The sequence below is a fragment of the Rutilus rutilus genome, assembly GCF_951802725.1.
Source record: "Rutilus rutilus genome assembly, chromosome: 6".
In the NCBI taxonomy this organism is placed as follows: domain Eukaryota; kingdom Metazoa; phylum Chordata; class Actinopteri; order Cypriniformes; family Leuciscidae; genus Rutilus; species Rutilus rutilus.
Genome location: NC_140214.1, coordinates 40,935,547 through 40,959,934, shown reverse-complemented (window position 1 = coordinate 40,959,934; position 24,388 = coordinate 40,935,547). Strand labels below are relative to the sequence as shown.

Sequence of the window (24,388 nt, the reverse complement as noted above, 5' to 3'; positions counted from 1 at the left end):
TCCCAGACAGCAACACAGCAACAGACTTGCTTTACACCTTCAGCTGCCCAACTCAGACATACATCATGAAGAAACATGAATGCTCTGACCAGAACAGTGATTATGTGCAGAGTTTATAGTGTTCTGTGCAATGCATCTCCTCCTCCTCCTCATCATCATCATCATCCTCATCATCATCACTGCAAGAAACCTTCCCTTTACAAAGAGTCATGTTAGTCTTGTTGGAAACTTTGTGTAAAAACCCACACAGCAACATAGAGTCGGCCCAGATCCGGCCCACATCTGGTACACGTCACGTGGATTCCTCACATACCAGATGTGGGCCGACACCATATTGATGTCAGGGAATAAAACAATTTATTTGCCATAGTAGCCCATCACAAAAGAGTTTTATTTTTACAATTTCCTTTTATTTCATCACAAAATGCTACTTAATGACTTTTTGGGCACCGGAGAGTAAAAATAACTAATTTAGAGCAATCGATTTAAGCTGCTCCTCCTCGTGGCTAAGCATGTAAAATGTATGTTATTGCCAATGTTATTGATTAAAGGTATGACTGTTGATTTCTTTATTTGAGCGTCTGGATCTACAGTAGTTGCTTTACAGTCTCCGTAGAGTCTCGCTGCCCTCTGCAGGAAAGAATTGGGAGTAAACAAATACATATGCGTTTAGAGTGTTGACTAGGGGAAAAAAAACTAGGATTACAACTTGTTTAGTAATGAACTAATTTAATATTATGTGGCAGGCGCGTGCGTTCTGTCGTAAGCGTTGACTCAGCATTTGGAACGCTCGCGTCGAACGCGTCACAGAGCACGAGTGACACGCGCACGCGCACGCGCTCCTGCAGCACTTCCACTGCATCAAACCCGCGGCTCCTGATTGGCTGAGAGCGAGAGGGATAAAGCTGAGAGTGAAGAAGAGCTCAGATCGAGAGGCAGAGTCGCATCAGTTGCAGTGACACACACACACACAGCATCCTTCCAGCATCACACACACAGCTGAGCACCATGAGGGAGATCGTTCATATCCAGGCCGGCCAGTGCGGCAACCAGATCGGTGCCAAGGTAAGATATAGCCTTTGTGTTCATATCTCAAAGTTTTTCTTAGACTGTAATTTTACCTTCTATTGCAAAAGATGGAATGAAAAGAAAAGTGCTCATTTTGCTGTACGCATGAACATCGCGAAGGCGATTGTGTTTAGTGGCATCATGTGTCCTGAATGGGTGTGGTGAGCAGACCCTCAGTGGCTCCTGTGCTGAGAGAACCGCAGTGTGCGTCATTCACATCTATTCACCTCTAAACCTGCTTTATCATCATCAGTGTGCTCATTTCACAGCATTAAACCTGCTTTATCATCATCAGTGTGCTCATTTCACAACTGCACATCTATTCAGCATTAAACCTGCATTATCAATAATAGTGTGCGTCATCTCACAGCATTAAACCTGCATTCTCATCCCTGTGTTTCAGTTCTGGGAGGTGATCAGTGATGAACACGGCATTGATCCCACTGGCAGTTATCAAGGTGACAGTGAACTGCAGCTGGAGAGGATAAGTGTTTATTACAATGAGGCGTCTGGTAAGTCAGATATCTGCTTTTTGCTGTGAGTTTTGCATGTATTTTTTGGGTCATGGGGTCCAGATGGTCAGTTTTCCCAGCTCTGGTCCCCTGATCATAGACTGCAGCTGTCAGTTATTGACTATTTCAGAAGCCCGTCTGACCTCCTTCTTATAGGCTACATTAGAAATTTTAATTTGAACATCAGATTGCGTTATTTAAAGGTTGTGAGGTATTAGCACAATCATTCAACAGCACCCAGACGTGTCTTTGTGTTTCTGGAGAGAGGAGAAGATCTGTAGCTGCTGATGTCAATAAAAGGGTGGAGCAGGGTATGAAGATGGATGACTCTGCGGTTTACCAGGGTCAGCATTTACTAGACAGACATGAGATCAGGGTAGACGGGGTATCCAATTATGCATATATTAAATTCATGTATAAAAAAAGAATGCATTTAATGCACCTATTGTATTTCATTCATTTGAATAGAAGCTCTTGATCTTGGTTTTAGGTTGGATTTTTTCTTTTCTTTGTATGTTCCATACTTTGTATGTTTACACCAAGCCTATTTTATTTCACAGGAAACAAATATGTCCCTCGTGCCATCCTGGTGGACCTGGAGCCTGGCACTATGGACTCGGTCCGCTCTGGCCCATTTGGACAAATCTTCAGGCCAGATAATTTTGTGTTTGGTATGTTTATCACATATTTGATTTGCTTACAAAAACAAAACAAAAAATCTACAGAATCCAGTGCTCTTTTTTTACGCACTTACAGAAGATGTTGAGCTCCAAAAGCACCATAAAAGCAGACGATACAATTCGTGTGCAAAATTCCACATCTTCTAAAGCTATAGAATAGATTTATAGCTATATAAACAGGCTGAAATTAGCTTGTTATTCACTGAAAATCTTCCCCTCTGCCATACTTCTCAATCCACAGTCATTCGATTCAAATATACTGGGCATGCATAACCAAAAAAATACATTTTGCTGCCATTTGCATGCAGCATGATTTCTCTGTCCATGCAGACAAACACACATGCTGGTGATTAAATGCTCTAAATTGAAGGACCACTAGGTAGTGTGCATGCATTTAATTCTACCATTCATGCGCAATATCAATTAAGTATACTTTGAAAGGCTTAAGGCCCAGATACACTTCAAGCAGAATCTTAAGAAGGAATGACGTCATTTCAAACTAAATCTGGACAAAACCAAGTCCTTTTGAAGTGTCTTTCGGTGGTTTGAAACCTCCTGCCAGCACAACGTTTTTTTTAAAAACCTTCGAACTGCATGCAGTTGGTCCATGACGATTGCGTAATACATGGGCGGGGCTCGAGGCTCCTCCCTCTCTTTAGACGTAAATCTCTTCAGCTTCTACAAGAACATGAACACACTGAACAGCTGCTTTATAGCTGAATGTGGTTGCAATTATTACTGAAATTCTGATTCCTGAAACTGAAGAATTTTCCAAACTCCATTCCCAGCGGCGTGGGCAGCATTTGCAACCAGTGTACCGTTCACCATGTATTCCAAATTTCTTAACAGTAAATTATGGATAATTACATGCAACTAAACCAAATCCTAATCCTACCCTAACCCTATAGTAAGTGCATGTAGTTAATTAATATTACTCAGTACTAATATATAATTACACTGTAACAAGTATAACCCTTTATTTTAAGGTGTCATTGTTACAGTGTAATTATCAATTTAAGTACTGAGTAATATTAAGCAACTACATGCACTTACTATAGGGTTATTTATTACTGTTATTACTATGATAAGTACATGTTACATACGTAACAAGGACACTGTAAAATAAAATGTTGCCGTGTTTATTAGTACCGTTTGTTATTTGGACCCTGAAATGGTGACGCATGACATCAGACTTGATGATCGGATTGGGAAGAAAAGATTATTGCACCTTCCACCAAAAATAATATAGAATTCATAGACAATTGGAAAAGTTTTTGGGGCAGACCTGACCTATTGAAAAGAGATGGTAGTCATCCCTCCTGGGATGGTGCTGCTCTTCTCTCTAGTAATATGGCTCATAGTCTTAGAGCTCAAACATGACAATCTGGGGCTCAGGTCAGGAAGCAGACAGACTGGCTAAACCGACCGTCTGCTAGCGGCCTCACGTCACCCAGGTCAGATAAATCCCATCACATAGAGCCTCTTTCACCTAGATATCATCATATAGAGACTGTGTCTGTTCCCCGAATTAGGACATACAAAAAACTCCCAAACTCATTTAAGGGTAAAAATTAAATTGATGTTCAACAAATAAAATACAGATATAATACAGATGAGCAAATGATAAAGCTTGGGTTGCTGAATATACGATCCCTTGCTTCAAAAGCACTTATTGTTAATGATATGATTACAGACTATAACCTAGATGTGCTGTGTTTGAAAGAAACCTGGCTAAAACCAAACGATTACATTACTTTAAATGAGTCCCGCAAGATTACTGTTATTAACATGAGCCTAGTCTGAAAGGCAAAAGGGAGGTGTTGCTGTAATTTATAGTAATATCTTCAGAATTACTAAGAAGTCTAGTTGCAAATATAATTCTTTTGAAGTGTTGGTGCTTAATGTAACACTATCTAGTGTAAATAATAAATCACGTTTGAGATGTGTGCTGGCTACTGTATACAGGGCACCAGGGCACCATACAGACTTTATCAAAGAATTTGCTGACTTTCTATCAGAGTTAGTATTGGCTGCAGATAAAGTCATAATTGTTGGTGATGTTAATATACATGTAGATAACAAAAAAGATGCATTGGGATTGGCATTTATAGACATTCTGAACTCTATTGGAGTTAGACGACACATGTCAGGACCCACTCATTGTCGTAATCATACTCTAGATCTAATATTATCACACAGAATCAATGTTGATGCTGTTGAAATTCTGCAGCAGAGCGATGACATCTCAGATCATTATCTAGTCTTAGGAAAGCAGTAAAGTGGCAATTGTTGAGAATATTATATGGGCTACTTTTATGGTGCTGTTCTTGTCAAAGCTCAACAGCCCACCCTTATACCCATACTGAAAAACAGTACTCTGGGGTATATTTTGTGTTCCTCAGAGGGAAAAGTCAACAGCATGAGGGCGAGTAAATAATGACATTTAAAGCCGGGTGCACACTGTGCAATTTTAGCCACGATTTGGCCGTCTGAGACAAATTTAGCAAATCCTAAAAGATTCCTATGTGTAAGGCTAAAATCTTTTTGTCTCTTTAAATCTCTTTAAAATCGAAAGTTTTTGATCCATAGTTTGACATTCACAGACAGCCGATTAATGACCATTGCGATCAAATTTTACCTCTGACGAAATTCTGGCAGTATCAGAAGATTTGACTCTCAGTCCTGCAGTGTGACTTCTCCTACGACAACCATCAAATTGTCTTCGTTTTTTTCCAAAAAAGCTGTGACCAAAATTAACGTTAGAGATATCTTTGTAGCCACCATTTCAGTCACAGTCACTGAATGTGTCATCGATTGATGTAAAACTCTGGCCGAGTTTTCTTACGTGCGTCCGTTTTCAACACGTCTTGACTGTCATCCAGTCTCTTATTTAGAACAACTGAGATCTTACTGTGTGACATGACTTAAGGTGATGGTACACTGGGTAACTTTTTGAGCAATGTTGCTGGGCAATGTTGCCGTCAACCCACGACCAATCCAAATGATCCAGATAGCAATTTGTTGCCCGTTCTCAATGTGAAAGTGCCCAAACAACAATCGCTCGGCAACATTGCTCAAAAAGTTGCCCCATGTATCACCACCTTTACAGTGAGGATCAGGTTCATACAGTCTGAAAAAGGAACAATCGTAAAGGACCATTATAAATCACACAGTGTGCACCCGGCTTAATTTGTGGTTCAGCTAACCATTTAACTCAATACTTGAAGTCAGTGTTATTGATTTTATCAAGTTAAAACTGGGACACATGGGCTTTCTTTCAGGTCAAAGCGGAGCTGGGAACAATTGGGCCAAAGGCCACTACACGGAGGGAGCGGAGTTGGTGGACTCAGTGCTGGACGTGGTGAGGAAGGAGTCGGAGAACTGCGATTGCCTGCAGGGCTTCCAGCTCACACACTCCCTGGGGGGGGGCACCGGCTCCGGCATGGGCACTCTCCTCATCAGCAAGATCCGCGAGGAGTATCCCGACCGGATCATGAACACTTTCAGCGTCATGCCTTCACCCAAAGTGTCCGACACAGTGGTGGAGCCCTACAATGCGACACTCTCTGTGCATCAACTGGTGGAGAACACAGATGAGACCTTCTGCATTGACAACGAAGCCCTCTATGATATTTGCTTTCGCACTCTCAAACTCACCACTCCTACTTACGGCGACCTGAACCACCTTGTTTCGGCGACCATGAGCGGGGTCACCACTTGCCTGCGATTCCCCGGTCAACTTAACGCCGACTTGCGCAAGCTGGCCGTCAACATGGTGCCCTTCCCTCGCCTCCACTTCTTCATGCCTGGTTTCGCTCCTCTGACAAGTCGTGGAAGCCAGCAGTACCGTGCCCTTTCAGTGCCAGAGCTCACGCAGCAGATGTTCGACGCCAAGAACATGATGGCGGCCTGCGACCCGCGCCACGGACGATACCTCACAGTTGCTGCCATCTTCCGTGGACGCATGTCCATGAAGGAGGTGGACGAGCAGATGCTGAGCGTTCAGAACAAGAACAGTAGCTACTTCGTGGAATGGATCCCCAACAACGTCAAGACCGCAGTCTGCGACATCCCACCTCGTGGGCTCAAAATGTCCGCCACATTCATCGGCAACAGCACGGCCATCCAAGAGCTGTTCCGCAGGATTTCAGAGCAGTTCACCGCCATGTTCAGACGCAAGGCTTTCCTGCACTGGTACACCGGCGAGGGAATGGACGAGATGGAGTTCACAGAGGCCGAGAGCAACATGAACGACCTGGTCTCCGAGTACCAGCAGTACCAAGACGCCACTGCGGATGAAGTGGGCGAGTATGAGGAGGACGATCTTGAAGAGGAGGAGGACGCTCGTCATTGAGTCAGCTCCCGAAGCGATGCTCGCTGCAGAGCCAGATGACGTCCAGTAATGGGTGGAACTTGATCTAGTCCGGCTTCACCTCTGTGGAGCTTAACTGAATTAAGTTTAGGGATAGGGTTAGGGTGTGGCTGGACCTTCAAGCTCCACCCATTATGTCCAGAGAAAGGGATCTGGACGTCAAGCTCCACCCATTGGCTCTGCCGTGAGCAGCCTCTCCAAACAGCTGATAGCCATGTGGTTTCCCATGTAGTTTTCAAAACCTTTGCATCTAGTTTATCTAAAAAAATTCCATAGCAATGCAAAACAGTGCCGCTATATCATAATTCAAAAGGTGCTATTGTGTTTAATTGATGTTCAGAAAAGATCAAGTGAACGGTCATTCAGTGAACAGCGATCAGTCCATCTTAGGTAAACTTACGATATGTTTTGTAACATATGCTTCAAACTGCAGTTGCCATGTTAAAAAATAAATAAAGAAGTCACTAATAAAAATTACTCGGTCTCTTGTCAAAAATGGTTCGATTCAAGTTTACACATTCATTCATTGCTCTCCTTTGTGAAACTCAAGTATAACAAATTCAACTCAAATAGTTTACGGAAGAATGGTTTTACCGGTTTACACAGAAATAGATAGTCCAGTCCTGCTACTCTAGGGACACTTTCCGGCAAAGTTTAGCTCCAACTCACCTGCCTGGAAGTTTCTAGCGATCCAGAAAACCTTGATTAGCTGGTTCAGGTGTATCTGTTTGGGGCTAGAACTAAACTTTGCAGGAAGGTGGCCCTTCAGGAGCAGGATTGGACACCACTGTCTTAAGCTAAGAAAAACCTTAGTTATGTCACGACAACTCTTTGAGTGCTTGGCATGGTAATGGACAATTAAAATGTTTGGTCTTGGCGGAATAGAGCTGCTACTGCCAATACTTACACCTGTCTGCTGTGAGCAAGCAAGACATGCTACCCGTAGCAGATCTATACAGGTGGAGGGTCAGTATTTGAAGGTTGAGCTGTGAGCTCATTGGCTACTGATACAGAAGAACCAATCAGCTGTGCCCTATAGGAAATGACGTGATTGACTGCGCCATCTTTTCATGACAAAACTTTGTATTTATACGTACATTTTTTTTTACCAGGTTCAGGTCCAAGCTGAAGCTTGTTACATTTTTTTCTTCAATTCCAGCATAATATGCAGAACTACCAGCTTGTTGACCAATGGCAAAAGGGGGGAGGTTAATGGGAAAGCTCTCTTAATACATGCACACACCTTTATACATTCAACTAGTTATGAGTTTCCCTTTTTACTGGAACAAAGTAACAGTTTTGGTTTACCACCATATTATAAAATTTCCAAGTGATAAAGGCGGGGATTAAAATACACTATGACTTTCTGCCCCATTTACAGTATGGAGGAGTCGAAGGTAGAGCCATTCTGCAGATTTCGGCCAGTCTGAATTGACAAGATTTCAAAGAAAGTTTGAAAGTTTATGTTTATGTAAAGATTTCAGTTTATGTTGGATACAATTTTTTTTAGCTTCAGACTATGGCTGCATTCACATTGCACAGTTTTAGTGACCCAATTCCCACTTTTTCCTCCAATGTGGCACAGATCGGATATGGCCCAAGAACGTGTAAGCAAGAAATTAGCTGTGTACCAATTGAGGCTGCACAAAGGTAAACCGAGAATTTGGTCCAGCCTATGGAGGATTGCTATTGCCATGACAGCTGACGAGCACCAGTAACGTTTGTACTAGAAAGTTCACTTCAACTGTCTGAACACAAAACAAGGTTTGTTTATCTTGGTCCATTTATGCACATAAGAGTATAATCTCTAGAAATTCTATAAAATTGCATTTTAGTAAGACAAATAAAAAAAATTGAACCACTTTAAAAGTTTTTTTTTTTTTTTTTTCATTTGGATCACTAGATCTTAGAGTAAGTTGAAACCCAATACTTTCTAAAAGTGTAACCTGGCATTTTCTCTCAAAAAAAAAAAAAAAAAAAAAAATGCTGTCATCATCAGCTCTCGATGAATCTTGGGATAGTCTGCTCTGTAAAGCCTCCACTCCTTCTGTCCTTCTTGGCCCAGGAAACAAAGGATGCATTTGTAGGCTGCATTTAAAGGAGCCTTTGAATCGGGCCAGTCTTCATCACGCCACTGTGACGCACTCGGCCTGGGAATGCAGCCTTCGAAGGACGCAGCCTCTGAATTTGGACACAGCTGTTGTTTATGTTACGCTTCTCCTAGCAACACGGCACATGCTCCTGCAGGAGTTTGTTGTTCACTTAGGCCCTGTCTACATCTGGTATTAAGATGCATTTTGGTTGATCCGATCACAAGACGATGAGAGAGACACATTCCTGCTTACATCTTTCGTTTTAATCCGTCTCTTTTATCATTACCTGTTACCACTGACAAAGTCGTCTAGTGTTTTAAAATCTGATTTTAAAAGTTGTGGTGAATTTCAGCATTTAACCATTTTGAGCAGTTGTTGATAGGATTGTGAAAAGTGAGCGCTGTACACCTGAATGAAGGCAGATCTGAATGTGATTGGCTCGACTGCAGATGTCAGCAGTGTCGTATTGTAAGACCAGTAACATGCATTAAGAAAAACAGTCAATATCCATTTCACGCTAACTTTAAAAACACAAAGATCTTTTTTTTTTGTATCTCTTTCAAACTTTATTGCATTGAAGTGAAGAAATCAGTCTTCAAGTGTGTAAACATGGATTCTAAAAGTATTTTAAACTCTACCAAAGACATTCTTGATTTTCTCAATATAAATATTCAATTCAACATTCAAGTGGAAAAAAAATAACTAAAAACCCATTTCATGTTTTGCATTAAAAGAGATGCAACTAATGCATAGTACATCACTCAATTATGATAAAAGTACAAAACTGAGCAATTCTAAATGTGAAATCCAGCCCAAGACGAGATTGTTTTAGCAACAATATAATGGCAAATCAATACCCACTTATATTAATATTTAAAAGCTACATTAAACATTGCTCCTCTTAAAAGTGCTTTATGAACTAATGCGACATTCACAGCCCACACACATCACACAATCTGACTGTTGTGTTCTTAAATTATTCTTGTTATTTCTACAATACAAAAAAACACATTGGCCACTTTACATGTTTGTCATTATGAGATTCAGAAGTGGAAAATGATTGTCTCGGAGATCAATTTGATCCAGCTAAGCACACCATGTGTTTTACTGAGCCCTAAAGCACATCAGAGGAGCAGCAGTGATGGGGATGAGAGGACGACCCCTGTGCCGCTGGCATGAGCAGTGGAGTGTGTCTTCAGTAGTGTAACACTGACGTACCGTCGTCAGATGGGGCTGTTCTCATCTCGGAGCAGTGAGATGACGCTGCAGTCTGTAGAGCAACTGCGCAGACGTGACTTGCTCAACATCTCAGCGCTCGGACACTTCCCGTAGCCTCTGCGGGACACACAAAACACATGTGGAGTTACAGTGGATACTTGCTCACTCAGACAACATTTCTCCCACACCATCCTATATTCTCCAAAGCCATCATGTGGTCCTGTCTCAGTTCACACACTTGAGAGCATGAGTGTCTGTCTCAGGTCTGAAAACACCAAAGCTCAGTGCTCTTAACACACACTCTCTCTAATGTCACTTCAGAACGGTATTTGAAGCCAAGCGTATCCCATCATTCTTCATGGTCAGGAACTCCTGTGCCTCTAACACACAGTATTTCAAGGACAACTTTCTTGTGTGCATTAAAGTGATTATGTTTTAACACATAATTTATCTGTAAAATGTATTGTTGCACAATATATTGCTGCAGAGATGTGTATTTTGTAAGGCTGTGCAAGGATTAATTGTATCCAAAATAAAAGTGTGTGTTTACATAATATACGTGTGTGTACTGTGTAGAGTTATTTTGTATATAATGCACACACGCATGTATATATTTAAGGAATATTTGCATTTATATATAGAAAATAACTCTGCACACATATATTATGTAAACACAAACCTTTATTTTGGATGCCATTAATCATTGCACAGCCCTAGTATGCACCATAATTAAACTGAGTTGTTCCATTAGACCTACTGAACACGTCCAGAAGTTTATTTGAACTTTATCAGCGTTTTAAGTTGCCAGTCAGCAACCGCATTTTTGATCATATTCACAAAACTTATGGCCTTCAGAATACTTGATGAATATGCAAACAGTGAACATCAAGAGAAAGAACAGAGCCGCTGCTTTTAAACAAAACTCAGTCATTGGTTTTTAAATCAACACTTGAATGTTTCATAAGTTTGATTTAAGTGCAAAGTATTGATCAAAATGTCTCAAATAAGGCTCTGTAAAACACACTAAGTGTGTCCTGTGATGGATTTTTTAAAGAAAATAATAAACTAAACTAATCATAATTCTAGCATCCGACATTGCTTCTCCTACAGGCCTAACATTCTAACACTTGAAGAGCAAACTGTACTCTGTTGATGTGTTGAAGTGGAAACTTTGAGATGCTGGCGAGACAATATCAAAAATATAATGGTCTATTATGGTCTAATGGCATATTGTGTAATCAAATACACTTCTAACCTCTTGGAATTTTTTTTTTGTTTTTGAGATCTAAATCTGCTCTAACAGTAACAGAGGGTGAAGTGGGGGCTTGTTTTGCACAGATTGAACCAATCATATTGAAGGAAAATGATCACGAGTAACAGGTGATGTTATTCTCACTGCTGTATACAGCTCTCCTCTAAAAACCTGACGCAGGGTTCGTACAGATTCTGTAAAATGAAATTCCAGGACTTTCAAGGACTTTTCAAGCACTACTTTTTTGGATTTCAAGGACTTCAATCAGTACTTAAATAATATATATTTTTTTTTTTACTCAAATTACATATATATGATATCTAATGTTTCACGTCATATAGATCAATCCATTGACCAGCGCTGTCAGGCATGGGAAATCTCCTTAACCATTGAAAGGATATTGAAACAGATTTTTTCCTATGAATATATGATTGACCTGAAGAATGAAAGTTGTATTATATACTTATCATATACTTAATATCATGCTCATAGCCATGCGAAATAGCTCTATATCTCAGACAAGCTGCAGCATTAATTTAGCGTGAAACAATTGTATTTTTTCAACAACATTTTTTTTTTTTAAATTAGGGATGCACCGATACCACTTTTTGCAGAACGAGTCCGATACTCATTCTTTAATTTTTGGTACTCGTCGATGCCAAGTTCCGATACCGATACCTGAATTGTCACTGCATTTGTATTTTTAAATGTATTAGTAGATAAACTAAAAGAATATACATCATATTAGTTGGCTTAATTTGTTCATCAAATATACTGTATATTTATTTCAGCTATTTTCATGCTTAATTAAGCCTGCTAAAATGCATTGTATGAGCTTCTGTTACTGTCACTGTTCATTCTATTGCTCTATCATATTTTCTTTCATTTAATAGCACAGCACATATTTAGAGCAGCTCCAGCAGGGCTGAAAAAAATGCATTCATCACTGTCTAAATTAAATATAATGAATATTTTTGTAAAGTTGAAAAGGGTAGTCTATTTAGTCAAGAGCAGTGAGTAATTTATTTGTCCTTTGTTTGATTAACATTAAAAAACAGCAGCAGGTTTATTAGACTGCTGCCCCTTTAAGAACGAACGCACGGACCCCATTTGAACATTGTTCACTTGAGACATAACCGACTTTGTTTACTGGGATACTCTCCTAGACAGGCGTTTTTACATAAACTTGTGTAGAATCCGTCCGTTTAAGCGCAAGACGTGAAAGACAATTCAATTCAGTATTCGCGCGCTGTCTATCAAGACGTTGGTTTCCGGGGCGCGCGCTTCGGATGTTTGCATTTATTAAACTTCTTGACCTGCAAACGTCCTGTAATAATGTAGGGAATCACTCGTTATACATAAACCAGGTAACAGTTCATGTTTTACTTTACTTACATATACGATTTAGTTTTAATCCAAATGACACGTGCTGAATGAACAATCTGCAATCAAGAGCATTCAACAGAAGCTCTCTCTCTCTCTCTCTAACGTTAATAATAAGCTACATGCCTCGTTTTATTTTCTTTGCCATTGATATCCGACTGAACTACAAACTTTCCACTGACGTCTGTTTAAAGGGATGTGCTCAACCAGCTCCCGCATCTGTGCAGGTGCACGCTCAATCCACAGCGCGTTTTTCTCTTATCAGCTCGCGCACCACAGCTATGTGTTACTATACACACGCTGCCTGGTAGGCCTATCGGTTGTTGGTATCGGAGCATTTTTACGAGTACGAGTAGGCTACATGAGCTCGATATCGGTGCATCAAATTCAAGCACTTTTCAAGTACCTCTTCTAAAATATGGCTGTTTTGAAGGGTTTTCCAGGACTTAAATTTCAAAAAGTCAAATTCAAGTACTTCAAGCACTTTAAGCACCTTGTACGAACCCTGCTGATGTCTTCTCTCTGGGAGAGATTCTCTGAGAGTTGCTCGAGAACTGGTCGTGATTAGATCATCTGTCTGGTTATTGCTGCGCAGCAAGTTAGGTAGTGGAGCAAGTTAACAGAGCAGTGAGACACTAAAGACCTTATTCCCGAGTGATCGAGTCTCGCTCCCTTTGCTCAGTGTGAGACTCTTAGGCGGGGTTAGATGCGGTCAGGCAACTAATTCTTTATGCGGTCAGAAAAGCTACTCTTCGGAGTCAACCAACGCCAGTCACCGGAGTGTAATTTTGCAGGTGTCAGAAGTCAACTAGGTTCAACTGAAGTCAGGTTCTACCACAGTCCCACTGGGAAAACAAAAGCTCTACACACACTTGGGGTTTTCATGACCTCTTGAACACCTTACAAAAGTGAATTTGGCACAATAGGTGCCCTTTAAAGCTCACGGGCACACGAGTACCTGCTCTCTGGAATGAGGTGTAGCGTGCGGTACAGGTCAGCAGTAGAGGGCATCTTCACCGGCACAGATTTAGGGGTGGAGAACGCGCTGTAGGACAGGGACTTGGTCTGGAGGGGTGGAGTGGACTGCAGTTTGGCCTCAGGTTCAGCACCTAAACACATGTGGATTCAAAATTATGCTAAATGAATGAACTTCAGGAACGGTCTACAAAATATAGGACGAGCTTCACAAGCAGGTCATTCTCACAATCAATCAGTTGTTCACCTCGGAGGAAATATAAGACATGGGAGGTTCTGTCGGGAGATACTCACTGACTGATAAAGCACTGTGCGGTTCAGGCAACGCAGGTCTTTTACGGTCTACAAATGGAGTCATGTTCAGAAACTGGGTCTTCAGCCACGCAGCTCGATCCTCCTCGAACGATTTCCTCTAAAGAGGGAACACACAGCAAGTAGGTTAACCCTGCTTTGGCTAAAAACAGCAAGATGAAGTGCAAAAAAGAGGACATATTGTGCTTTTTTCCAAGTTCAACCTCATTATAATAATTCATATGCAGAATAAAGGGGCGGGGTCTGGTTGAGTGAGTTAGTAGTGTGTTAAACTGGTAGTTATGGTAAGGTATGGTACATTTCCCAAACACACTCGAAGCGCTCGACCAATCACAACACACTGCTCCAACCGACCAATCAGAGCACAGTGTGCTTTTCAGAAGGAGGGGCTTCATAGAGACAGGAACTAAACAGAGCGTTACTGACAGACTGGGAAGAGATGAGCTGCAACAATGGAGAATATGAGGAAAATACATTGTTTTCATCACTATTACACAAAATCAAGAAGAAGAAAATGACTGTTTTGGCAGGATTGGTTTCAATAAAAGTATTTAAAAGGGGTCATATAATGGTACATGCACTTTTACAAGTTGATTGTACTGAAATGTGTGTTGGCAGTGCCTGTACACAATCATCATAAAATGATAAAAATCCATCCAGTGTTTTTTTTTTTTTATCTTCTTATGTTTTCCCCCATCTCAAATCAAGCCGTTCGTGACCGTGTGACGTCACAAAATCGACGCCCCTCCCACGATTGTTGATTGACAGCAGCGTTTCAACACAGACCCGCCCTCGCTCTTGAGCGAGCTGTCAATCATAGTCCGCGCGGACCGGCGCGGTCATTGTTGATACGCTGGAGCACTGTTCCATGTTCTTGGGTGTAATAAGGAACACAGCAGTCATTTTGATGTTCCTAAATCTGAACCGCTGAAGACGCAGTGGCTGAGTTTGTTTTCGAAGGGAATATTCCCCACGATCAACAGCAATGCTTTCATGTTTGCGCGAATCATTTCATCAGACTGCTTTACAAACGAGAACATTGAAAAAGGTATTAGCTCCTGTTTGAGTTTGTGTTGTTTATGTGCCTAATGACTGTCATAGTCTCACAGACTGGTTATGTTTTAAACAGATCAGTAAAATTTTAGTGCTTCAGCCCTGACAGTTGTACCTAACACTGCATAGATAACGTTACGCATCACTGACAAGCCTACATTTACCGAAAAAAACATCAATCTGTCAATGAACTAACGTATACATCAGTAAACACACAGCGTTCGTATCTCACTACTCTACCCTGCCAGTACACACAAAGATAGATCAAAGTGACATTACGTTAACCAACCATTCAGAAACGTCCTGTATTCCAACTCCGGTTCAAATTGATACGGTTGCACAGTGTCCTCAGAGACTCCCGCTGCCATTCTTCAAAATATAACGTTACCCTCAACTGTTGTCAAGGCAACACTCCACGTGTGTTGTGTCAAAACGCCCACAGAACAGAGGGGCGGGGTGAGCAAAGCTCATTATCATTTAAAGACACATGCACTCAAACGGCGTGCTGAAAACAGAGCTGTTTTTGACCAGGTAAAATGAGTGTTTTCTTACAATACTAATGAGAATTTTTAATTCAAGTATATTACAAACTTTTAATTTAGACCCTAAAGAATCATATTAGCTTGTACAAAAATGGCATTATATGACCCCTTTTTTTAATACAAATTTGATTTCTGAAACAGTATGTTTTTAATAGCACAATGACCTCTGATCTGTCAAAAGATTAAGGAAAATTAGATTTCTCAATTCATGACTACTTTAATGTTTTACTGTAATAGTTAATTCTTTCTATTCAGTACCTCGTGTCCCAGGCGAATAGCAGCTTCAGTGAAATTCCTCCTTTCTCGCTCAAAGTTTCTTTTCTGCTCGTTGAAAAGCCTCCATTCCTCTTTGAGCCGCTCCTTCTCCTCCAGCGTGTAGCAGTCATTCAGCAGAGCTGCGGTCTCCTCGTCACACGGCACGCTTAGCTGCTGCTGTAAACACACACGCCATCACAATCACCACATCCACACACACGCCATCACAATGATCAACATCCACACACACCACCATCACAATCACCACATCCACACACATGCCATCACAATTAACACATCCACACACACGCCATCACAATCAACATCCACACACACCACCATCACAATCACCACATCCACACACATGCCATCACAATTAACACATCCACACACACGCCATCACAATTAACATCCACACATCTCAGACAAGAGCAAACACACAATGTGATCTATGTTTTGGCCCAATTTATGGTCAGGTCGGGTCTGATATTAGTAACCTCGGGTAATTTAAAATAAAAGTGCTTTTACCGAATGACCCGAGAAGACCCGTATCATTTTAAAATATGATCTACGTTTTAGCCCAATTTATGCATGGGGCCAGACCAGAGCATGTGAGCGGAGTGGAGCGGAGCGGGAGTGAGAGCGGGCGGATCGTGGACAGAGCGCAGAGCGGCATTTTTAAAAGGACGGAGCGTCGCCCTACTTCCCGCTCCGCTCACACCACGAGTCTGAAGCATGCTCAGTCAAGCCTGACCCAGAATCCATCTATCTTGCACAGTCATGAACAGTAGACTATTTTCAGTCAAAACTCGACTCAATAATGGAGTTCAAAAAGTACTTCAAAAAGGAAAATGAGAAGTCATACAGGTGTACTATTAATATAAAACTAACTAACAATGATAATGTGCTACAAGAAAACGAATGTGGAGACATCGTTTCAGTCAGTAAAGATTCATTTTAGAATCTAAAAAGACACATCTCTGGAAAACATGAAAGTGTGCTACGCGAACACGCTGGGAAGAAAGCAAAAGGTTAGCCAATTGAATACGGTAACTTGTAACAAAGAGTAAATTAAATATAGCGTAATATTCAAACAAATTAGTTTTGTCATTCAAGTAGGCCTAATGGTTCGTTTTATTTAATTTGTGTCATCCGTAATAATATTTATATTATTAGGCCCATTTATTCGTTTAATTTTACAGGACTTTTTGTGTAGGCTATATTCCTTCATAGGCCTAATTTGTAATTTGAAATAAAACATTTCTATTTGAAAAATGTTGTTGTTGCTCATTAGTTGTTTAGGAGGTAAGGCTGTGGTCTAAGCTAATTTTAGGGCGATTTGAGTGGAGCGCGAAGCAAACTGCGTTGAGCGCTGAGCGATAATGAGCGGAGCGGCCTGATGTAGCTTTGAGCGGGGGAGCGGAGGGGTGAACAGTTCCGTGAGCGATGAGCTGAGATTCTCACCGCTACACTCCGCTCATATGCTCTGGGCCAGGCACTGCAGGTCTTCACAAGTCCACTTGGATTTGAAAACTCGAGAGGTTCGGGTCCAAAACTTTAACCAACGCCTCGGACACGGGTCGGGTCTCATATTAGTAACCTCAGGTAAAATAAAATAAAAGTGCTTTTAGCGAATGACCCGAGGACACCCGAATTATTTTAAAATATGCCAACTTTCCACTATTCGTTTCAGGTGTTTAATTAACAATCAGGTCTAGCTGGGTTCGAAAAAAATGCCTTCGGGTCTGAGTTGGGTCTAACTTTATCGGGTTGGGTTTTTCTTTGAGTAAGGGTGCACACCACTAATGTTAGCATTTGCAAACTCTGCGCACTAGTTACCTCCAATGAAAGACGATAGAATTACACCGGCTCATGCCACAGCGCACTGACTAATTTTGCGCTCCACTATAAAGAAACCACTAAGGAGATCGAGAAACAGTCGCATTGTTTGCAAAATAATCCAGTCCAAAACTCAAATCTAAAGAGCTCAATTAACATCCTGACACCATAAGATCGACGTTTAGATGAATACGTTCATATGTTCTGCGCGCTTTCTTTTCAATGACAAAATAGAAAAAAATAACAGCGGTGAGAAAACAGCAGTTCAGAAAGCATCTGATCACAGCGCTGTGGAGATGTTTGAACCAGCTTTACAATTGACCTATGGCTAAGCCACGCCCCCTCCACTCACTCGGACAAACAGTCAACATTCGGTAACAGGCGCTATGGCAGCTGTCACAGTAGGAGACATTTCACAGGAGGCAATTGATGATTTTTGGAGACAGAAAGATTATATATCATCTCGAAGTCACCAAAGGGGCCTTAACTATGCATTGGAGGGTTATATTAATAATTTTATTGTTGAGAAGGTCGATAAGCTTCAGCTCCAGACAAAGATTTACAGTTCACAGTGTAACGTTAAACGTTATAGTTTGGTGCTATTTCGCTTCAAACGCTCGCTTTATACGCGCGTCCTATTCGCTTTGGACGCGCAAACTGATTCAAAATGTTCAAGCGTCGAACTAGACGCGATACGCGCAATTGGTGTGAACGCAGCATAATGAACAGGCTGCGATGTCAAGATTGCAATGCTGGAATGTGTGTGTGTGTCAGAGAGAGAGAGGCACGGGCGCGATCGAACAGTGGAAACAAAAACATACTCAAATTTGTTCATACAGGACATCATTAAAACTGCAAAGTGTTTAGCCTACTTATATTTGTGTAAAACACAACATTGTGCTTTTGTCAAAATGTAAACTCTTGTCAAACTGTAACCTACAACTGTCACCCAACCAAAAATCACACACACACGCTGTTTAAAAGCAAAAATGACAAGAAAAAAAAAACATAAAAACTAATGAAAACTGACTAACTGCAATGCATTTCAATGGACGTGGAAGCAGAGAATGTCCGAGTGTATTGGGTTAGCTATGCGCACTGTGATTGGCTCATCGCGTTTGGGGGCGTGGCTTAGCCATAGGTCAATTCAGCACTCCGGTCAAGTCGTGTTTATACAGCACTTTTACAGTATTAAATATGAAAAACAGTGTCATTGAGTCATGGATTGGACTACGCACATCAACTACCCCACTGTTCTGATTAAATAAGAAACTTTTTGCTCAGGTTTTATGCACTTTTATTAGTGTCTGATGTGTATATATTGTTCACCTGCAGAAGCTGCTGCTGCACATGAATGAACTCTTTACACTGTTGCAGCTCCAGCCGTATCCGCTGCATCTCCTCCTCATGATCCTTCCTGGACATCAGCTCCTCTGCCTCACGCTCCTGACACGCCACCAGTGACACTGCAACACACACAGAGATATTCATCAAGACCCATTACTGAACAACTCACTCTAGAGAATGTTCAAGAACAAGAACAGCATTTAAAGTGACACTCCACCCATTTACTCTCCCTCATGCGTTCCCCCATGTACACGACTTTCTTTCTTCAGATGAACGCAAATTAAGATTTTTTTTTTTCCATCTCTGTTTTTCCATATAATGCAAGTGAATGGGTGCCGCTCTGCTGACACTTTAAAAAAAAAAAAAACACAGACCGTGATAGTGATGGAGATCCACCCAACCACAGTTGATGAATCAATGTCTTCTGTTCGCACAAGTAAAGAGAAAAGCACAGAGCGCCGCCACTCCCCACACGAGCGTCACAATATCCTTACGCCGCCTTCACACTGGCAGTTGAAATCAGCTCCGTAATACGCAATACGCCCCCAGCGGACGTCGTACACAACGGTGAAAAGCGTCGGAAGCCTCGGAAGCGAGTATATTTAAATATTGAATTATTTAATTGTATTAACTGCCCTAATAACGTTAAAACATCATGAAAATAAAAAAAATGACATGACAACTAATCGTTATAAAATCATTATTTATTTTATTAAAAGTTAAGAATCCAGGTTTGTTTATCAGTACCATAGCAACGCTAACTTCCGTTGGGATTTTCGGATAGAAACCGTCCGTAGCCTTTCGCAAGAGTTCAATTTTTTTAACGCATCCGGATGGCCAACGGACACGATTTTTTTCGCACCGCACTCGTTCGCACCTGGTTCAGACCCATTCGCATGCGGTCTGCGAATCTCCATAGGAAATGAATGACTTCCGGTCGTTTCGCTGCCGTATCGGAGCTGATTTCAACTGCCAGTGTGAAGGCGGCGTTAAGAACATCCGTATGACAGTAGACCGGAGGCAGTGATTTATAGTTAAAAAAAAGTTAAAAAAATAAATAAAACATTTTCTAACACACACCTATCGTTTGACTTCAGAAGACCTTGATTCATCCACTGTGATTGTGTGGATGAACGTCATGAATGCGGTGTGTGGTTTTTCAAATGTGTCAACCAAGCTGCAGCCATTCAATAGCAGCCGTATACTATGTAACTTTGTTCAAAAGTCATCAATCCTACATCAGTCCTTCTTCCAAACCGTGTTTGTGTCTTACCCTGATTCACTATGGTAAGTCTACAAGTGTTTATATTTTAGACCTCTCAGGATGGTTTTGGCGGGAGCTACATTTGTACAAGCATCACTCGCCCGTGCACATCTTGTCATATCCGTAAATAGAGTAAAGTTGCTCCAGCTGCTCTGACGCATGTCTGGAGTGTGTGTGTGATAGGTAGGAGGTTTAGGGGTAGGGTTAGTGTGTGTCGGTCTGTCTGGTGTGTGTGTGTGCCTGTGTGTGTGCCTGTGTGTGTGCGCCTGTGTGTGTGTGCGTGTGTGTGTGTAGAGGAGAGAATTCTGGAGAAAAGAGAACGAGACAGAGCTCGTAATAAAACAAGAATCAACATCAGCTTGGCTTCAGGAGATGGAGAACTGAGGGTTTGAACTGTTGTAAAAATGACGCAGATATGATGGTGTTTTATTACTCAAAAGGAGAGAAAGTGTTTTATTGAACAGATAAACTGCCATATGTTGCTCTCTAACAGAGTAAAGCAGCATCTGTTGTGAAGATCATCTTATGTTAGTTGTGCTGGAATTCACTGAAGGAAGTAGTGCATCTATAAATGCGTAAAGCTACAGTAACATCTTCAGCCTGAGATCCTTTCATCTAAACTGGTCATATCTCTGAAGCCCAGCAGTGAATGATTTATGAGCAGCAAGATAACCATATTCATCTGCAGTCACAGAGAGCCGAAGCACAGCCAGAACAACCTTCTTATGCAAAATACATGCAGGTTTGTTTTTAAACCACTAGAGCAGGGGTATTCAATTAAAGTTTCCAGAGGTCCGGTCTCTATATTTCCTTCCCAGAGGAGGTCCGGATAATACTTTTTGGAACATTTATACATTTCCATCGAGGCAGCCGTAGTATTTTGTAAAAAAACAAAGCAATGTTCAAAGTTTGTTCAAAGCAATAAACTACTAAAAACAAACAAAGCACATAATCTAATAATCAAAACTCTCATCATGAGGACAAAACAGTTAAATAGCAATTTAAAAGTTGTTTTGTCTTTCCTTGCCATCTCTAAATCATTTTCCAAATTGGAACATTGTTTATTATGAAATGCTCTTTATATGCTGATTAATAATGCTAAAATCTAAAAGACGCCACATATGAAGTGTTCTCACACCTGGTTTAGTTGAAGGGTCAGAGTCATCTGTATGATAGATAACTGTATTAGCGGCATTCTCCTTTTCTGCAGTGTTTTAGTGAAAGTATCTCTTTTGCTGCTGTTGTTATTAAAATAACCACGTCATACGCAGCTCTTATAATGGCGCTTCATGGTTTATAGCGAGGGGGAGAGAAGCAACATGCAGAGCGGGAAGGGCTTGAACGAAGCACTTTAAGCTCTAGATAAAATATTACAGATATAGCTCTGAAAGATCATTACCATGAACAACCCCGAGTGCTTGTGGTGTGTGTACCGCTCCGTTGCATTGACGCGCTGCTCACTTTAATCGGTAGAAACGGTAAAATGGTGCAATTATGTCCCGCGGTCCGGATGAAACCAAGCCGTCCGCCATTTGAATATCACTGCGCTAGAGGGCCGAAAGGTACACTACGTAAATTTACGTTTTCAACTACTATTTGTGTTTTATTGTATTTCAGCTTTATTTGAATGAACAGAAATGCTTTTAATAGTTAACACTAATAACACTGCTAACTCCCAAGTGGTCCGCCACCCTTCTGAGAGGCCAGGATTAGAAATCGCCCCGTCCGTGACATCATGACATTCCTCTACACGTCCTTTAACATGCGTGTGTAAATCAAGGAGGTGTGCTCTTTACAACACCAATCACAAGAGTCACACTCCTGAAGTTGCTCTGTCCCTGGACGTAGACAAACTGCACCTCGGAAAACTGGGAATCCCCTTCCAAAACAAATCGCTATTAAAAACGTCTGAAGTTTATTTCCAATGACACGCCTGAGCAACTGAACAATGCTTTTGTGTGTTCGTCTGATTCACAGCATGGTGCCGATTTTATTTAAAAGTAGCTAGTGTTGAAAACTACGTCAGTGCTAGTATTTTGTCCTCAGAGGCGATCGCTGTGGTTGCAAATGTTAATTTGACTCCGGCTCAAACACACATGACTCTGTTGCTGTGTCCTAAACTCGCTGGAGAATGAAAGCAGGAGTCGTGTGTACCTTGGCTGTCGAGTCTCTCCATGTGGCTCTTGAGCTTCCTCCACTGCAGGCGGATGCTGTTGGTGAGCTGCTCGCGCGCCTGTTCACACGACTGCTCTAGCGTCTCTCGACTGGAGTCAGCAGTGTCCTCCTCGCCCTCAGACACAGCCTGAGGACACACACACACACGGAGAACCAGGCCATCACTCACCCGCATGCCCTTCCAAAACACAAAGACTTTTTTCACAACACCTGAAAAGTTCATGTGCCTCCATTACCAGTTCATAAAGTCGTTGTCAAAGTAACCCATATGAATCTAGAACATTTATTTTATTATAGTTTTATATTTGTAGCTTTAGTAATTGCATTACGTGCTTTTGTCATTTATTAAAATATTGCTATTTTAGGTTTAATTAAATTTTTATTTCAGTTTTAGCTTTATTTATTTCCAGTTAATCATTTTAGTGCTTCAACTAACTTATTTCAACACTTTACAATAAGGTGCATTAACATGAACTGATAATTAACACTTCTACAGCATTTATTACAGTAATAAATGTATTTTGCTCACTGTTAGTTCATGATAGCAAATACATTAATGTTAACAAATGAAACCTTATTGTAACTAATGTTACTGCAACATTTCTAATATATATAACATTTATTTTAACAGTTTAAGAGGACAATAATAGCCCTGATTCAAGTCATATAAAGAGACACATTTGCATTTGTTTGGAATGGCATTTAAGTGAGAGCATTATTTCCCACCTATACATACATATGTGTATGTATATGTATGTGTACGTATACATGTATGTATATATATATACATATACACACATATACACATATATATTAGTCCCCCCTGTGGTAAAAATCCAGCTTTTAATGTTGTTTATGTGTCTATGTGGTGTTTTTAATATGCTTTAAGACAAACCATGTGTAAATTCATAAGTCGACAGCATTGCTGAGTATTCTCTCCTTAAAACTGCAGTGAACCAAAGACAGTCTCAAAAACACGCTTTGAAATCGCTGGTGTTTCTGACGTCACAAACTACCTTGTAACCAATCAGATCAACGTGTGATCGTCAACCAGTGGATCTCTGAGCTGAGTGAGTGAGTGGAGGCGGGGCTCATTTGCATACTAAATGAGGCAAGGGTGTCGAGTTACAGTCAAGCTATTTTAAGGCACAAATAAATCTTTTAAGGAAAAAACTTTTAAATATGTAATATTTAATTTCCGTGATCAAAGATGAGTTAAGGGATAAAATGATTGACTACAGGGGGACTTTTAATATAAATGAATAGAAACAAATCTTAAATATATTTATTTAAATTTGAGGTGGGCATAGATTAATTTTTTTAATCTAGATTAAAATGGCTCATTTGAATTCTGCCGAAGGCATTCAGAATATGTGTGCTACCCAAATAATGAGTATAAAAGTCTTTGAGAACGGGTTTCTCAAGCCGGCGCATTAGACCAGGGGCTCATCTCCTGTTTCCAAAATGCATCACAAACTGCTTGAGAAAGCTGTTCTACTCATAGACTGTAAAAGGACACTACTGTACTGTTACCGTCCGTAGGCAACATTAGGTAGGCCTATGTTATTATCAACTACTATAGGCTATCAATTAGGGATGGGTGATATGGCCTAAAATCCATATTGTGATATACATTGCAGCCTCTTGCGATAACGATATATATTATAATAAAACCAGTTCAGAACAGGTTACACAGACCCTGCTAAACAACTGCTAAATGTTTTTTTTTTTTTTTTTTTTAAAGGGTGTATGTAGTTTTGAGAACAAATATTGTCTAAAACTGTAAGTATACAACATAATTTTGCAGATAAATAAAATTTAAGTACACTAGCTGCAGAGACTTAAGTAGGTCTAATGTTTATTATGGCTTGGAGCTTATGAAACCCCAAATTTAAAATTAGAATATTGTCTAACTGATGTCTTTTCAGTTAAAAAGAAACAACAATTATATATTGGGAATAAAACGCACGCGCTGATATTCAGTGATATCATATGTTTCGTTTTGAATTTGAGGTGGTAGAAGGGATTAGTCGTGTGTTAACTTACCG

General features: G+C 40.7%; 2 protein-coding genes across 6 annotated transcripts in view; one reads left to right on the top strand and one right to left on the bottom strand.

Moving 5' to 3' along the window:
* Positions 1–890: 890 nt before the first annotated feature.
* On the top strand, positions 891–7,592 carry tubb2 (tubulin, beta 2A class IIa). The gene is made up of 4 exons (XM_084410343.1): positions 891–1,065; positions 1,472–1,580; positions 2,141–2,251; positions 5,542–7,592. Exons 1-4 carry the CDS (start codon positions 1,009–1,011, stop codon positions 6,612–6,614), a joined length of 1,350 nt encoding a protein of 449 aa, XP_084266469.1. The 5' UTR covers positions 891–1,008; the 3' UTR covers positions 6,615–7,592.
* A 1,683-nt stretch (positions 7,593–9,275) lies between these two features.
* Positions 9,276–24,388, bottom strand: part of ssx2ipa (synovial sarcoma, X breakpoint 2 interacting protein a) — a 42,956-nt gene continuing 27,843 nt past the window's right edge. For 4 of the 5 annotated variants that reach the window (XM_084410334.1, XM_084410332.1, XM_084410336.1 and 1 more), the window contains 6 exons: positions 22,320–22,467; positions 18,884–19,020; positions 15,719–15,892; positions 13,848–13,965; positions 13,537–13,687; positions 9,276–10,060 (listed from right to left, as the gene is read on the bottom strand). In XM_084410334.1, the coding sequence (XP_084266460.1) occupies positions 9,949–10,060; positions 13,537–13,687; positions 13,848–13,965; positions 15,719–15,892; positions 18,884–19,020; positions 22,320–22,467 (840 nt within the window). In that variant the 3' untranslated portion in view covers positions 9,276–9,948. The remainder of the gene's footprint in view (positions 10,061–13,536; positions 13,688–13,847; positions 13,966–15,718; positions 15,893–18,883; positions 19,021–22,319; positions 22,468–24,388) is intronic. The other variant, XM_084410335.1, reaches the window with a different exon arrangement.

Excerpts from the sequence above, each read along its gene's own strand:
- tubb2 (XM_084410343.1), top strand. The coding sequence starts at position 1,009 with ATGAGGGAGATCGTTCATATCCAGGCCGGCCAGTGCGGCAACCAGATC. Across the intron at positions 1,066-1,471 it reads GCAACCAGATCGGTGCCAAG|TTCTGGGAGGTGATCAGTGA; the intron begins GTAAGATATAGC and ends CCTGTGTTTCAG. Across the intron at positions 2,252-5,541 it reads GCCAGATAATTTTGTGTTTG|GTCAAAGCGGAGCTGGGAAC; the intron begins GTATGTTTATCA and ends GCTTTCTTTCAG.